Consider the following 15,886-nt stretch of genomic DNA (forward strand, 5'->3'; position numbering starts at 1 on the left):
GTTTCTAGCAAAGTTATGAATTTAAGCTCCCAAACTCATCCTTTGAGGGTGTCGTCCAGGTTTCCTTTTAGGAAAAGGACTATGAGGTCAGATATGGAGTGACTGTTTTGTGACAAGTATTCACCCATGAGTGATAGGGTGGTTTTTTTTGTCTTTGTCATGCAGCTGCTGGACCAGTAGGTTTAGAGCATCCTCCATCTTCATCCACCAGAGCTTTGAAAGGTTGAAAGGTCTATCACGTGAAAGGTAAATATTCCCAGTTGGAAATAGAATTGTGGTGCAATGATTCAATGTTGTTTACACTATGCAGACATCGGGCTGCTGCTAGAAATTCCCTGATGGGTAATAGTTAATAAAACAAATCAGCTAAATAGGGCCTGTCCACAGTCTTCAGTTCTGCTACTCCCTGCAGATAAAGGCAATCGGTGACACTGATGTTCTTTACTTTGTGCATCTATACAGTACAAAACCACTGCAAGAAGCATGAGGTCATTTGTTGAAATAACTGTATATGTACAGAGAAAACAGTGAGTAGTGTTAGCTCCACATAAGACAACTTTGATTGCTGAATTTCTGAGAAGAGTTAAATGATGCATTCTGGTCACAGCACTTTTGAAGGTACAATATGATCATTTTTAGTTAAGAGTAAACCACCTCATTTTCTATTCTTTTCATACCACACCAATTGCCATAATACTTAGTGTCTCTGTATAACTGGGTTAAGCATTTATAGGTACAGAAAATATGGGATTTGTGAATTGAAATACTGTTTTTATTATTAAGGTACTTAGTAATGAAAGCAAAGTTCTAGATTCTGATATCACATAATAGATCTATAAATCTGAAATAACTCCCTCTAAAGTCCATAGCTGGTCAAAATATTTTGAACACATTTTTGCCCCTTTGCCCGAAAAATGGCTTTGTATCAAAATTGACATTTTACCATGGGAAATTGAAAAAAATGTGCAAAATTATATTGAAACAAAAATATCTTTTAAAAAATCAGTACAGATATTGAAAATAGGGGGGAAAATGAGTGAAATAAAGACAACTTCAGAATTTTGTTTCCAGAAAATAGGGTTTTATTTTGTTTCTTTTCTCATTGAAAGTCAATGGGATTTAGGTTTTGTCTAGATAGGGGAAATTGACTGGCATAACTATTCTGGACTAATTTAGCTATCATGGAATAACTCCCCCATATGGACACTGTATTCAGAATAAAAGTGATTTTAGTCTCAAAAAATCACTCTGCTTTGTAAGCAGAGTAATTATTCTGTAATAAAGTAATTTTTATTCAGGAATACAGTGTTCACATGGGGAGTGATTCTGGAATATCTGTTGCAGACAGCTTATTCCACAATAGCTGGTTGATTTAATCCCATTTAGGCAAGGATTTCAACCCCTAAGAGCCTAAGTTTCTTTTAAAAATAGGACATAGTCTCCTAAAGAACCTCTTGTCTTGATTGTGAAATGAATCAACTATGTATGTCTCAAAACCTTGCATCTGGCAGCATTTCAAAGTTTTTCCTTTTTATATTAAGCTGTGTTGTCCCTGTCTTTTGCACAGAATGGTTTGTCATTTTTTGCATATTGAATTGGTTTTCTTAAACATATGCGACACAAGATCCTTAACATTTTCAAATTGGCCAAACTCCATTGAAGACACTATGTAAGATTTGCACGAGTTTGACTCTGCAGTCTTAACTAACAGAAGTTCCCATTGAATGTGATGGGACTTTTCAGTGGATATGGACTTGAAAATTAGCCCCTAAAATTTCTACAATTAAAAACATGCTTACTGCTTATCATTCGGAGCATCCATTCACATGAATTCCACATCTTCAGCTGGTGCAAATTGGCATAATTCTATTGAAGTTTTTTATAGTTATTAAAGGATTTTTGGTCATTTTTTTAACTTTGCCTACCTATACTTTTCAATTACTATAGATGGAAATATTTTCCCTCAATCTGTACGTGTACTGTGACATCGACATTTATCAACATTTGCCAATAAAATTTAATTCTTCATAGCTGAACTATATGTCATAGGGTTTGCAGAATCAGTAGAACTCCTCAAAAATGGGATTTGTATCTGGTAGGAAATTTTGATACTTCAGCATTTGTTTTCATCCAAATTGGGGCAAATTATTGAAATATTTTAAAAATTGTCAAACAAAAATTTCTGTATTTCAAATTGGAAAAAAATGACATTTTTGATCAACATGAAATGTTTCTTTTGATATACAACATTTTATTTTGAAATGATAAGTCAAAATGAAAACAATGAAATGTCAAAATGAAATGAAAAATGTATTCTGATATTGACATTTTGACTTAAATGACATTTTAAGTTGAAATGTAAATCTAAAACTATTTTTCATGAAAATAAAAAACAAATCTTTCAGTTCTTGTTTTCCTTTCAATTTCATTTAAATTACATTTTAAGATGGGACAATTTTTGTTCATCCAATTTTGACCATGTCTAAGAATTACTCGCTATTGTGTGCAATCATATACAGATATTATCAATGCTGATTTACATTTATCATGTCTACCACCACCTTTTTCCCTTAAAAAAGAAAAGAGTCCGTGTGGACCAGAGGAGTTCATTTAAAATAAAAATATTTCTCAGGTTTGGTCAATATGAACTATAACCATGTTTCCTTACTCTGTTCACTTGACACCATGATGGGTGAAAAAAGGAAAATATTAAATATGTCTTTACAAATCAGTGTAAGCTAATGTGGGTCTGCAAAGCCTCAATTTTAACTATACAGTTTTGGCATGTTGAAACTAAAGGGCAAAATTAAGTTTTCTGCTGGAGGAAAAACTCTTATTTATGAAGAATAAGGAGGGGAGGGGAGAACACCAATAATTAGGACCAGTTAAAATAATTCCATCAAAACATTTTTTCTGCAGAAAACTGGGTTTTTGACAAAATGAAAATTATAGAGGAAAGTGTCTGTTCCTCTAAACAAACAACACACCCCCACAAGAAAAAAGAATAATCTCGATCCATTATTTTTAATTTGAAAATCAAACACTATCAGTTTTTGGTCAAAATGTTAAAATTTTTAGCAGTTTTCAGGGGAAAATATTCAGGTTTTCACTAAAAAAATCGGCTTCAACTAAAAATCTGTAGATTTTCAGTGAAAGTTTTCAAAAATGTTGCAGAGAAAAAAATATATGACCAGGTTTACTAATAATTCATAAAAGTAAAACAGGCAACTTTATGCTTTCTCCAGTGCTGTCACACAAATCTACTTCATTATCCACCTTCAATTCCCTCTTCAAGACACTTCCTCATCATGATATCTACAAAAAACTTGACAATGGTTAGGCTGTTGGTATGCAGAGACCAATGCCTATCAACTGAACATGAGCTTCCAGTGCGATGCTGTGGCCAAAAGGGTTAATGTAATCCTGGTATGCATAAACAGTGGGAACAGAGAGGTTATTTTACCTCTGTTTTTGGCACTGGTGTGACCATTGCTGGAATTCAGTGTCCAGTGCTGGTGACCACAGGTCAAGAAGAATGTTGATAAGTTGGAGAGAGTTCATAGAAGAGCCATGAGAATGATTAAAGGAATTGAGAACATGAGTTGTAGTAAAAGACTCAAGGAGTTCAACCTATTTGCCTAACAAAGAAAAGAATAAGGGGTGACTTGATGACAGTCTATAAGTACCTTCATGGGGAACAAACATTTGATAATGGGTTCTCCAGTCTAGCAGAGACAGGCCTAACATGGTCCAGTGGCTGGAAGTTGAAGCTAGACAAATTCAGACTGGAAATAAGGTGTGAATTTTTAACAATGAGAGTAATTAATCATTGGAACCATTTACCAAGGGTCATATTGGATTCTTCATCACTGACCATTTTTAAATCCAGATTGGACGTTTTTTTCTAACAGATCTGCTCTAGGAAATATTTTGGAGAAGTTATCTGGCCTGTGTTATACAGTAGGTCAGACAAGATGATCGCAATGGTTCCTTTCAGCCTTGGAATCAAAGAATACAATCTCAGTGTTTCCTTGTACTCTCCTATATGTATGTCTCCATCTGTTGACCCTAGTCTGATAATTAGATTGTAAAATCCTTGGGGCAGAAACTGCCCTTTTGTTCTGTGTTTCCACAGCATCTGGTACAATTGGGTCCTGGTCCAGTACTGATACTTTTATGTGATATGGTAATAAAATAAATAGTAATTAATAATTATTATTAATAAAGCCCTGTTCTCAGAGCTAACAATATTCTTCTGAAATTCTTTTTCTCTCTATGAAGACATGCTTGATGTAGAGGGGGGAAACCAAACAACCATCACAGAGTTCATCCTCCTGGGATTCGGTGACCTTCATGAGCTCAAGATCCCTGTATTCCTGGTGTTCCTGGCTATCTACATAGTAACACTCACTGGGAATATCCTGATCATTGTGACGGTATCATATAACCACAACCTGCACAACCCCATGTACTTTTTCCTGGGCAACCTGTCTGTCCTGGAAGTCTGCTACACTACCAGCGTCGCCCCCAAGATGCTGAAAACCCTTCTGGTGGTGCAAGAAGACATTTCTTTCTCTGCTTGTCTGCTGCAGTTCTACATCTTCGGATCTCTGGTGGTTGCCGAGTGCTTCCTGCTTGCTGCCATGTCCTACGACCGTTACTTGGCCATATGCAAACCACTGCATTATGCCTCCACCATGAGCTTCCAGCTTTGCTTTCAGTTGGCAGTGGGATCGTGGGTCATTGGGTTCCTTTCACTGGTGGTCACCATGCCCATGGTTTCTAGGTTACCTTTCTGTGCTTCCAAGGAGATCGACCATTTCTTCTGTGACCTGACACCCATCATTAAACTCTCCTGTGGGGATACCTACATGGTCAGGACACCGGCTTTCATCATAGCGTCCCTTGTGTCCTTCCTGCCTTTCCTTCTAACCCTACTGTCCTACTACAACATAATCTCCACCATCCTGAAGATCCCTTCCACCACTGGGAAGCAGAAAGCCTTTTCCACCTGCTCCTCCCATCTCATTGTGGTGTCTGTGTTCTATGGCACACTTATGGTGGTCTACGCGGCTCCCATAGCCAACCAGTGGCCAAACTTAAACAAGACCTTTTCTGTGCTGTACACAGTGGTGACCCCACTGATCAACCCCATCGTATACAGCCTGAGGAACACGGAGGTCAAAGAGACATTGAGAAAGCTTTTCAATAAAAATCCATGTTAAATGCATGACCGGGGGCTCTGTCCTATCTTGATTGCTAAATCCTTTCTAATCTTATACACACAAGTAGTCTCATTGAAGTCAATAGCCCAAAGTCCAAGCTTTGTCAAAGCTGATAAAGGGATTTGGATGCCCTATACATATACTACTTAATACCAAATGAAGGATGTGCCAGTAGCTAGGACACTAGCTTGGAAGTTGGGAAAACTACTTTCAGTTCCCTGCTCAAGCACATGTTTCCTGTGTGAGCTTGGCTAAATTCTCAGACTGCAATGCCAGAAGAGATCATTGTGACAATCTAGTCCAATCTCCTGTATAACACAAGCCATAGAATAATCCCCAATGCAATTCCTAATGCAGATCTTTAGGAAAAAAACAAAATCCAGGCTTGATTTAAAAATTGTCAGTGATGGAGAATATAGTACAACCCTTGGTAAACTTTCAGAACAGGGTAGAGAGCTATGCTGTACTTACACCTGGATTGGCACACAGGAGTCAAATTATATATTTAGCAGCAGAGGGGAGATGCAGATTTTGTATGTCCTACCCCTTGTGGGCAGTGCCGGTAGCGATTAGACATGGGGAATACTTCATCCAAATATTGCCAGCAGAACCTCAACCATGTACCCACATGCCTCGCCACTGACCTCAGCTATGTTCCATATGAATGCAGGTGTACACATAAATAAAGCAATTTACAGAACAAGGGCCTTAGTTTCCTATTTGCCACAACCAGTAGCCTTACTTTCCTACACCCCAATATTTGATATTACATTCAGCAGCCACAGATAAACACATACGCAAAAATGACCAGCAATGACATTAGCATTGTGATCATTATGTTTTAGATTTAACACCCCAAAGAGATGAGATAAACCCACAGAGTTTGATGTTTCTGCAAATATGACATTGCTGGTATGTAATTTGAGATCATGAGGTCTCAGAGTTTACACCTCATTAAGATGAATGAGGGAAGAGCACACCACTCTTACAGGTATTGGTCTTGATTATGCCTGGCCTCCCCCCTTGTGCATTGTCCCTTTGTAATGTCAATGCAATGTAAATCTCTAGCAAATCAGAACTAGGGATTGTTCTAGAGAACTGTTTCTTTGTACAGCATCTAGCACAATGAGAATCCGTTATTGTTGGCTTCTAGGAGCTATGACAATATCAATGTTTAATTCATGGATTTTAAGGCGAGAAGGGACCATTACAATCATCTCAGCTCTATCTCTTGTGTAACACAAACCAGAGAGAGCAGCAAAGAGTCCTGTGGCACCTTATAGACTAACAGACGTATTGGAGCATGAGCTTTCGTGGGTGAATACCCACTTCGTCGGTACCCACGAAAGCTCATGCTCCAATATGTCTGTTAGTCTATATGGTGCCACAGGACTCTTTGCTGCCTTTACAGATCCAGATTACTTGAAACCAGAGAAAGCCACCCGGTCATTCCTACATCAATCCCATACACTGTGGTTGAGCTAGAGTTTAGCTTTTTGGAAAGAGATGTCCAATCATGTTTTAAAGGTTTCTAACCATCAGAGGAGTGAAGTTCTGGAACAGCCTTCCATGGGGACCTGTGAGGACTCTTATTGTATATATGTGGGGTTTTTGTTTGGTTTTGTGTTTTCAGAAAACCAGTGCCATTTTCACCAAAAATATTGGATAACACTCTCAGCTCAGCCTACATGAGCAATGAACAGGGCTGGATCTAGGCGCCAGGAAAACAAGCAGGTGCTTGGGGCGGCACATTTCCAGGGGTCGGCATTTTGGCCATCCTTTTTTTCTTTTTAACTCACTTCCTCCCCTCTCACAACCCTGTAGAAGTGGAGCCACGGAGCAGCTGGGGATCCAGCATGGGAGCTGAGAACGCACGGGACCCTGGGAGCTGTAGTTCATTGCCTAGCTCCCTGACTATAGAGCAGCCCTGGAGCAGGGAAAGAACTATATTTCCCAGCAATCCCTTGGTTGCTATCAACAGGAAAGGGAGGGGTAGGGAGTGAAGTAGCTGAGCCATGTTGCGAGTTGAAAGGGGTGGCACTGTGAATGGGGAACAAGTGTGCCCAAGGAGTAGAAGGCTTTGCCCCAGATATCCCCTTCAGAAGACTTCCATAGACTGCATTAGGGATACTATTGTGACCTCAGCTTGCAGCCCACAAAGAAGGAAGTGGGTGGTCTAAATGGACAGTGCACCTCTCTATCTGAAGCCTAGCAAGGGAGGTATGTGGATCCCACTAGAACAGGGGTAGGCAACCTATGGCACACGTGCCGAAGGCGGCACTCGAGCTGATTTTCAGTGGCACTCACACTGCCCAGGTCCTGGCCACCGGTCTGAGGGGCTCTGCATTTTAATTCAATTTAAAATAAAGCTTCTTAAACATTTTAAAATCCTTATTTACTTTACATACAACAATAGTTTAGTTATATATTATAGACTTATAGAAAGAGACCTTCTAAAAATGTTATGATGCATTACCGGCATGCAAAACCTTAAATTAGAGTGAATAAATGAAGTCTCGGCACACCACTTCTGAAAGGTTGCCAAACCCTGCACTAGAATTTAAAATGAAAAGTAAGGGAGGGGAGACTCTGCTAGGGGACTTCTGCAGCTTTAGATACAGTACCAGGCTCGTAGGAGGATTTCCACTTTTGAGCCATGGAAGCAGAAATTGACTTTTCCTTTCCAGATTTAGCTAATATTGAGAAAGGGAATCTAGCACCTGCCTTCCAGATTTGAACACCCTGAAAATTCAGGAGTGCTCAAGCTCAATTTGGACAGCTGTTACTTCATTTCTCCCAAATCAAATATACTGATCCACTGTAATTTGCTGTAGAAAAAGTAGGATAAGAAATGAAGAAGCAAGAAATGCTTCCCAGTGGTTTTTAGGACTGGAATTGCTATTTTCAACAGTTATTGCCCTTTTTAAAATATATATATATTTGTTTAAAAGGAAGATAGGAAACAAAGAGTGGAACAAAAGAATAATAAAGGCATCTCAACTTTTCCTCATTTATTAGGACAGTCTTATAATATGTATCCAGATATCCTCCAATCACACAAGCTGAAAATTATTCCCCTTTACTGCAGTCCTGTAACCATATGGGAACCAATCCTGTCTGTGTTGTGTGCACATCCAAAATTCCTGCTGAATGACCCACCCTGGGTAGGAGTTACCAGTGACCCAGGGTTGGGAAAGCAAGAGGGTGCAGGTTGTGGGGGAGAGCCCAGGGCTGGGGCGGCAGGAGAGTACAGGTGTGTGGGGGGTGACCCAGGGCTGGGGCAGCATGGGAGTGCAGGGGGGAGCCCAGGGCTGGGGTAGGGGGCAGCCAAATTTTTTTTTGCTTGGGGCGGCAAAAAATCTAGAGCCAGCCCTGGCAATGAAGATTTACCTGGTTGTTAGAGAGCTCAAGTCTGGGATTTTAAAGGTTTGGAAGGGAGCTAGGTGCCTAAATCCTATTAATTCTCCAATTGACTTTAAAACCCTAAACTAGAACGAGTCTACTAATTCTCTTTATTTGAATGTAAAGCCCCAGAGGTTCAGAACCCAGATCCGCAGAGCTACCAGGCAGTTAATAGCTCCAGGGTGCGACCCAACAGCAGCTATAACCAGCTTGCACTCCACTTCCCATGACCTTCTGTCTACATAGATCATAGGAAGTTCCATCTCCAGGGTTTGACAGACAGCAGTAAAGGGGAATAATTTTCAGCTTGTGTGATTGGAGGATATCTGGATCCATATTATAAGACTGTCCTACATAAATGAGGAAAAGTTGAGATGCCTTTATTATTCTTTTGTTCCACTCTTTGTTTCAGCATGGGTCTGCAGGGGGAGGAGGATGGGCCAAGAGGTGTCAGGTGGATGGTTTAAGGGCAGCTCAGCAGCCCTCACCTAGCACTGACAGAGAGAGAGAGAGAGAGAGAGAGATAGGAATGGATTCCATGGTATCTTGGCTGGGTGGAGCGCTGGCTTAGCCAGGATGGACTGCTAGCTTTGCTTCTCTATGCCAACACAAGGATTCTCCGGTGCTGTGTTCCAGTTGAAAAGGCTTCCTGGTGTCACTGTGAATGTTTGCTGAGGCGCATGGGTCCCTGAAGAGTGTAACAGTCTGTGTGACCAGGAGTCTCTCTCAACTGGATTCGCTGTGCAGAGCTCATGGTGTGAAAGGCCACAAGGATTTAAAGAAAAGTGGGACCCTGTCGGGGTCTGGCACACTGAAGGGATTCCGTAAAGGTGAATATTAAAATAGGTAGCAGCCTACTTTAACTTACCTCATTTTATACTCTCCTGGTAGGCCGACCTACCTTCCAACTCACCCTGTTGATATCTACCAGTCTACCTACATATACACTGGCTGGGATTTTTCCAGAAGCCTAAGGGAGTTAGTTGACAGTCAATGGGATCTGAGTACCTAACTCCCTTAAGCTCCATTTAAAATATAAGACCACATGCAACTGGTCTCCCTTAGACTCAGACTTTAAATATTCTCCTTAATTTCTTTGCATTTCTCCCTGTAAAGTTTTCTGAAATAGAATCATGCCTTCCTCCCCCTGAGCCTTCTAACTTATAGGCCAGTTGTCTTCCAATGTTTTTTCATCTCCACTTTGGGAGAGAGAGAGACTTCTTCCAATATTTCAGTTTCCCCAGTTCTTGGTTTTCAAAATATACCTCTCTCCGGACCAGAAAGAAGATTACCATAGGGCCAGATTTATAAAGATTGATGCCTACTGGGATTTTCAAAATCAATGGGAGCTAGGCACTTCTAGGTAATTATCTGTGTGTTCAGTCACATAAATTCCTTTTAAAAATCTGGCCCATAGAGCTTTGGAGGACAATGAATCACTGTTTGAGATCAGCTGTGCTGGACGATAGATGTTGGTTTCTTCCTTGAACAAGATGAGTCTTCATGAACAAGATTCCTATCCAATGTACTTTTTAATACTGAAATCCTTAGGTTTGATCTCACCTTTTACTCAGGCCCTACTCCCTTTAAAACTCCCACTGCAAGTTGTGTGCCTAAATCCCATCGGCTCTTTTGAAAAATCCCAGCCTCCATTGCTTTACACACATAAATCACAATCACACTCTTCTCAGGAGGACCTTAAGGCAAACAACAAAACAAGGAAAAACAAAGTCAAAGTTGCCTGAGAGCACCATGAGTGTTTCCCCAATTTAACAAACTACAGCATTTTCCCTCATGAAACGGAAACTGCAAGTGGCATTGCCAGAAGCACCTGAATTATGTAGAGCACAAGTCAATGGGTCTTGGTTGACCAAAATGTCTGAAAGAGGAGGTGGTGCTCCTTCTTCCAACCATTGCCCAGTGTTAATTACTGGTGTTCTGGAAGATGAGAGTTCATTTCCTCATTCTACCACCTGTAGAGCAGGGACTGAAACGTCTACCTCCCAGCTGAAGGCCCTAACCACCAGTATATAGGTACACTGGAGTGGAGTTTTCTCAAGCTTTCCTAACGAAGCAGTCATTGGGCTAGAAAGCTTGAGGAAAATTACACTGAAGCTCAATGTTAGGTGACTCCTTTGGTAGGTTCAACTCTGTGATCCATTGAGTATTTTATTAAATTATATATACAACATGGAACAGCTTTGATACTCCAGAATACCTTATAGCCCAGAAATTAAGGCACTTTCCTCAGAGATGGGAGATCTCTGCCCCCCAAACAGGTAGCCATGGGAAGAGAACCATGGTCCCCCACATTCAAGGAGAGTAACCTAACCAATGGACTGAAGTTACAAGAAAAGCAGCAGCAGAGGGACTCAGCTTCCTCCTGCTATTTTGTGAATTTAGCCCAATATTTATTTTTCTGGTTGAAACAATTCAGTAAAATTTCTGGTAAAATCATGAATAATTTGGGGTTGACCAAAACTTCCTTTTTGGTGAATAAATGATTCATCTAAAAAACATACAATTTATCTCCTCTGTTTCAATAGCTGTTTACTGCCATCATATAGTCTATTTACTCCTTTTCCCAATTCCCTAGACTGTGTCCATTTATTAGGGAAGTTTAAGGCTATCTGTCTATGTTGTCGTCTTGTGATAATTATATATTATGGTTGGAGCTTCAAAGGAGTGTAGGGGAGATGAAATGATTTGCTATTAGGATGTCTAGCTCCTTAGACTGTTTTGAAAATAGGAGCCTAAATACCTGCCTTTTTTATTGACTGTTGCTGAGATTGGGTACCTAAATCCTTTGATAATCCAAGCCTAATTACTCTCATTTTTAGGCACTACAGAGCATTGCTTAAGTACTGACCCAACCCAGTGTTACTGGGAGCTTGTTACAGAGATTGAACTTCAGGGAACTTTCCCAGGGGGAACAAAACAGCATTTAAATAGTTCTCAGGAAATTAGCTTTTAGTCTTGGAGTCAGCTCAGGAAAGGCTGTTTGCTCCACTCCCACAGATAACCCTACACACCTTCAGTGCTTTCACTCCTCCTAGTGAAAGGCCCAAGGACCACATCCATAGAACTACTGGATGTCTCGAGATGCTCTATTCCAGACACAGATAGACAGATTAGATAACCAAATAAATAAGTAGGTAGCTAGACTAAGAAAACAGAAAGAGAAAACCACAGGTCAGAATGATCTCACCATATTTATGATCCATGTTTAATAGGCAGGTGAGTTGATTCATAATTTTAATCCTTTTAATCTCTTTATTCTTTCAATTTCAAAGAACCAGATTCTGCCCCACTTATCTAGGGGTGGGTCTTTCTGTGGAGTCCCACTGACTTCTGCCTGGATGCAGCAGTCAGCTCACATAGAGTCAGTTACAGCACAGGGGTCATGGCTGGCAACCCAGCTACTATTTGAATCACCCAGCTCTCTCTCTCTCTCTTGTGCAGGACAGAACTGAGTCAAATGAGGGGTGTGCACGTGTGTGTGTGAGCGTGTGTATGATGGGCATTCTCTGGAGAAGGAGTTTAGCTTTGGAATCATCAATCTCTGTAGCTCCTTTTTGTGACTGTTCATGTAGTTTCAGATTGCTCATGTCTAACAAATTGTTAACTGGTTGTTGCTCTTTGCTGATATGGTAAATTGTGGTTATCTCAACAAGCATCCATGTCAGTGGCAGCATGGTTACCACAAACAGCACTGGTGTTAAGGAATCCCCTTGAAAGATTTCTCTTTTAATTTGAACTTCATCAATGAGTCCCTTCCTGGGAGAGTCTAGTGCTCCAGTTAAACATAGATTGTTGCAGAAAGGAAATGATCTGTGGATGAACCTTGGACATTTTCAGTGTATCAGTGATCCTTGATTGTGAGACGCTGTTGGATGCTCTCTGGTAGTCTACCCACACAATCGATAACTTTTTTCTTTCTTTGTTTTGCATCTTCTGTGATCCTCCTGTTTAGCCAGAGGTGGAGTTTTGTTCCTTTCAGGTTTACTGTGCTGCCTTTTTGGTCAGGAACCAGCATTCCATTTGTGAGCTAGCCCTATCCAGATCTTCTTTGCCAGAATTATTGTTAGAAGTTTCCACATAGTTGGTAAACATGTGGTCAGTCTATAATGCAACCTGCTTCTTTCATTCTTTTTTTCCCACTGAATGAGAAGAGTTGTCCCTGTCACCATCCATCTTGGAAATCCATTCTTCAAACATTTATTAAGTTGTTCAAATAAACAATTATGGAGTATTGTAAGGCGTTTCAGCCAGAATCCATGCATCTCGTCTGGTCCAGCTGATTTCCATTTTTTCATTTATCTTAGTACCTCATTTATTTCTTTGCTCTTTCTCTGTATTCCTCTGTGGTGTGTTTTGTAAACCTTTTCTTTCATTTCTAATCCGGTTTGCTCTCTGCTCATGTTGTAAAGTCTCAGACCAGATTTTCTTCCAGAAACAGTGTAACTCTCCAACATCATTTATTGGCTCTCTATTTTTGCCTATTCTTTTTTTCAATATCAATCAGATGAAAGAATCTCCTATGATTTCTGGTGAAGTGGCTGTTCTCTTGATACTAATAACTTTGTGCTGAAATCTTTCAAGTCCATGACACTAAGCGATCAGCTTTTCTTTACATTGTTACTTCATAGCTCTCACATCCTTTTATTCAGCTGATATTTCATCTCCAAGGCTGTTTGCTGCTTTTTTCTCTTCAAATGATTTTTCTCATGTTCATCCAGTAGGCTGGTATCTCAATGAAAAAACGTACTCTTCTGTTTTAACATTCATTTTCATGGAGGTTCTTGAAGATAGGAAGTTTTCCAATGGTTCATATGTTCAGATGGCTTGATGCTAAACCAAAGAACTGCTACTGTAACTGTAGCATAAATTATATAATTGTACAGGCTAATCCTCGTTGTTTTTTCTCCAGTTTCCTTGACCATTTCATTAAGTACTTTCATTGTATCATCCAGTGTGTGATGGTCTATAAATTTCACAGTTGGTAGGGCTGATGCTCAATGTCTCTTAGGCTTTGCATGATCTTGATCAACAAATCCTTCATATTTTCTGTATTTTCTTCAGGTGCTCTTTCACTCATATTTGTCCTCAAATTTACTTCCATTTCTGGTTTCTGTTTAGCCTATGTCAGTGCTCCCACCAAAATGTTTGTACATAGTTCTACATGACTCATCTCCGTTTTCAGGCTTTCTATCTCCGTTTCTGTAAATTCTCCTCTTTGTAATAAAGCTCTCAGCTGTGCAGTGAGTCAATGCTTGGTCATTTCTTTCTTGGTGTTGTCATTTCTCTCCTTCCAGTGTTGTAGCATTTGTTTGCTCCAAGCTCTCTCTTCTGGTTTTGTCAAAAAACAACCGCAGATCACTTCTTGTTTTATAAGAAGACTCCTTTTCACTCTGTTGTCACAAATGATCTCTGGTTGTTTGGACAGCTGCATGATTCATGAGGTTGCCCACCTCACACAAACACTCTGGTGGGGAGGAGGCTGTCATCCAGATTCGGTCTTCCAAGGCCCACTTTGGAGGATATTAATAATTATTATGAATGCCACATTCTCCATACTGGTTTGGGTTGACAGGCTAAACACCCTGTTGGGTAGAAAACCAGAATTTCTAGACCTCACAGGTTTCTTCCTCTTCTTCTGGAATTCTAGAGATTTTAATAGGGATCAATCCAGTAAGATACTACAGATATTACATTCTGTAGTTTTTGTACAATATTTATAGAATTGAGCGGAGTTTCTGTGAGTACCAGTGGGGCCTGATCCTGGGATTTAGGGGACTAAAGTCGTAGTTTGGCACCAAAGTCCTTTTCTGCATGTAGCACATTTTTGTCTATTTTAAACACACATTTTATAGGATGTAATAGGCCTCTTTACATTCACCTACTGATCAGTGATCAGATGATCTTCACAGGCCATTTCAATTTACTTGTGTGTTAATTTTATTTTTTCCAGTCTGACAGGTCAGTTTTCCTGAGTAAGGATCCATGGGAAATCAAACCGAAGTGACTGAATTTATTATCCTGGGACTTTCCAGTGACCCACAGATGAAGATTTTCCTCTTCCTTGTGTTTTTAGTTGTCTACCTAATCACGCTTTTGGCAAACATGGTGATCATGCTGGCGATAAGGGCTGATCCTAACCTTCACACCCCAATGTACTTCTTCCTGTCTCATTTATCCTTTGTTGATATCTGCTATTCCTCAGCCATTGTCCCTAATATGTTGGTGCATTTCCTAGCAGAGCACAAAACCATTTCTGTCAATAGCTGCATTGCACAGATGTTCTTCATTTTCATGCCAGCTGTTACAGAAGTTTATATTCTCTCAGCAATGGCTTATGATCGCTACGCTGCCATCTGTGACCCATTACGTTACGTGGATACAATGAGCAAAGGGATCTGTTTTCAGCTGGTGAGTGGTGCATGGGCGATAGGCTTCATAGATGCCCTGCTTAACACTATTTTTGCCCTCAAGCTGCATTTCTGTGGGCCCAATCAAATCAACCATTTCAGCTGTGAGCTCCCTAGTCTATTACGTCTGTCCTGCACTGAGACCCTCACCAATCAAGTGATGCTTTTTACTTCTGCTGTCATACTTGGATCAAGCTCCTTCCTCCTCATGCTGATCTCCTACATTTACATCATCTCCACCATCCTGAGGATGCGCTCCGCAGAGGGCAGGCATAAAGCATTCTCCACCTGCAGCTCCCACCTGATTGTGGTTGGTTTGTTGTACTTGACAGGTTTTTTCCAATACACAAAACCCAGCTCAGTCTCGTCTGTGGTGCTGGATGAAATATTCTCCATCCAGTACAGCATCTTGACTCCCATGTTAAACCCCATCATCTACAGCCTGAAAAACAAGGAGGTGAAAACAGCTATAGGGAAAATGTTGGGGAAATTCAATTTTCTCAAGTAGTGTCGATTTTATTTAAACAAACAAACAAAGAACATAGAACCGTGGATAACTTGTGTTTGGAAGATTCTCAGCTCAGGCATCTGACACTTTGGGCCAAAGTCTCAGCTTGTCTAAATCAGTGTGGCTCCATTGAACTCATCAGGCCATATCCCCATTGGGTAGAAGAGACACTGGAGCCAAGGGGACGGGATCCTGGGTCTCCATCTAGGGTGAGTGCTAGAAGTACCAGTATCTACAGCCTTTCATTTGCTCTCTTTCTCTTTTTGGGCCAATATCTCTTTCAATCTGACCCACTGACTTCAATGGTGCTATGGCCAATTTAT

At 40.5% G+C, this 15,886-nt stretch overlaps 2 protein-coding genes across 2 annotated transcripts; both read left to right on the plus strand.

Annotated features, from left to right (window-relative positions):
* Positions 1 to 203: 203 nt before the first annotated feature.
* Positions 204 to 5,225, plus strand: LOC120383627 (olfactory receptor 6F1-like). Its single transcript, XM_039501790.1, has 2 exons — positions 204 to 246; positions 4,282 to 5,225. Exon 2 carries the CDS (start codon positions 4,284 to 4,286, stop codon positions 5,223 to 5,225), a length of 942 nt encoding a protein of 313 aa, XP_039357724.1. The 5' UTR covers positions 204 to 246; positions 4,282 to 4,283.
* A 9,405-nt stretch (positions 5,226 to 14,630) lies between these two features.
* On the plus strand, positions 14,631 to 15,563 carry LOC120383768 (olfactory receptor 5A1-like). The gene has a single exon (XM_039501999.1). The coding sequence runs from the start codon at positions 14,631 to 14,633 to the stop codon at positions 15,561 to 15,563; it is 933 nt and encodes a 310-aa protein (XP_039357933.1).
* Positions 15,564 to 15,886: the final 323 nt, after the last annotated feature.

This window comes from Mauremys reevesii, linkage group 15 (assembly GCF_016161935.1).
Source record: "Mauremys reevesii isolate NIE-2019 linkage group 15, ASM1616193v1, whole genome shotgun sequence".
Classification (NCBI taxonomy): Eukaryota; Metazoa; Chordata; order Testudines; family Geoemydidae; genus Mauremys; species Mauremys reevesii.

Bases quoted from the DNA above. Each gene is read 5' to 3' on its own strand.
- LOC120383768 (XM_039501999.1), top strand. From the start codon at position 14,631: ATGGGAAATCAAACCGAAGTGACTGAATTTATTATCCTGGGACTTTCC.
- LOC120383627 (XM_039501790.1), top strand. From the start codon at position 4,284: ATGCTTGATGTAGAGGGGGGAAACCAAACAACCATCACAGAGTTCATC.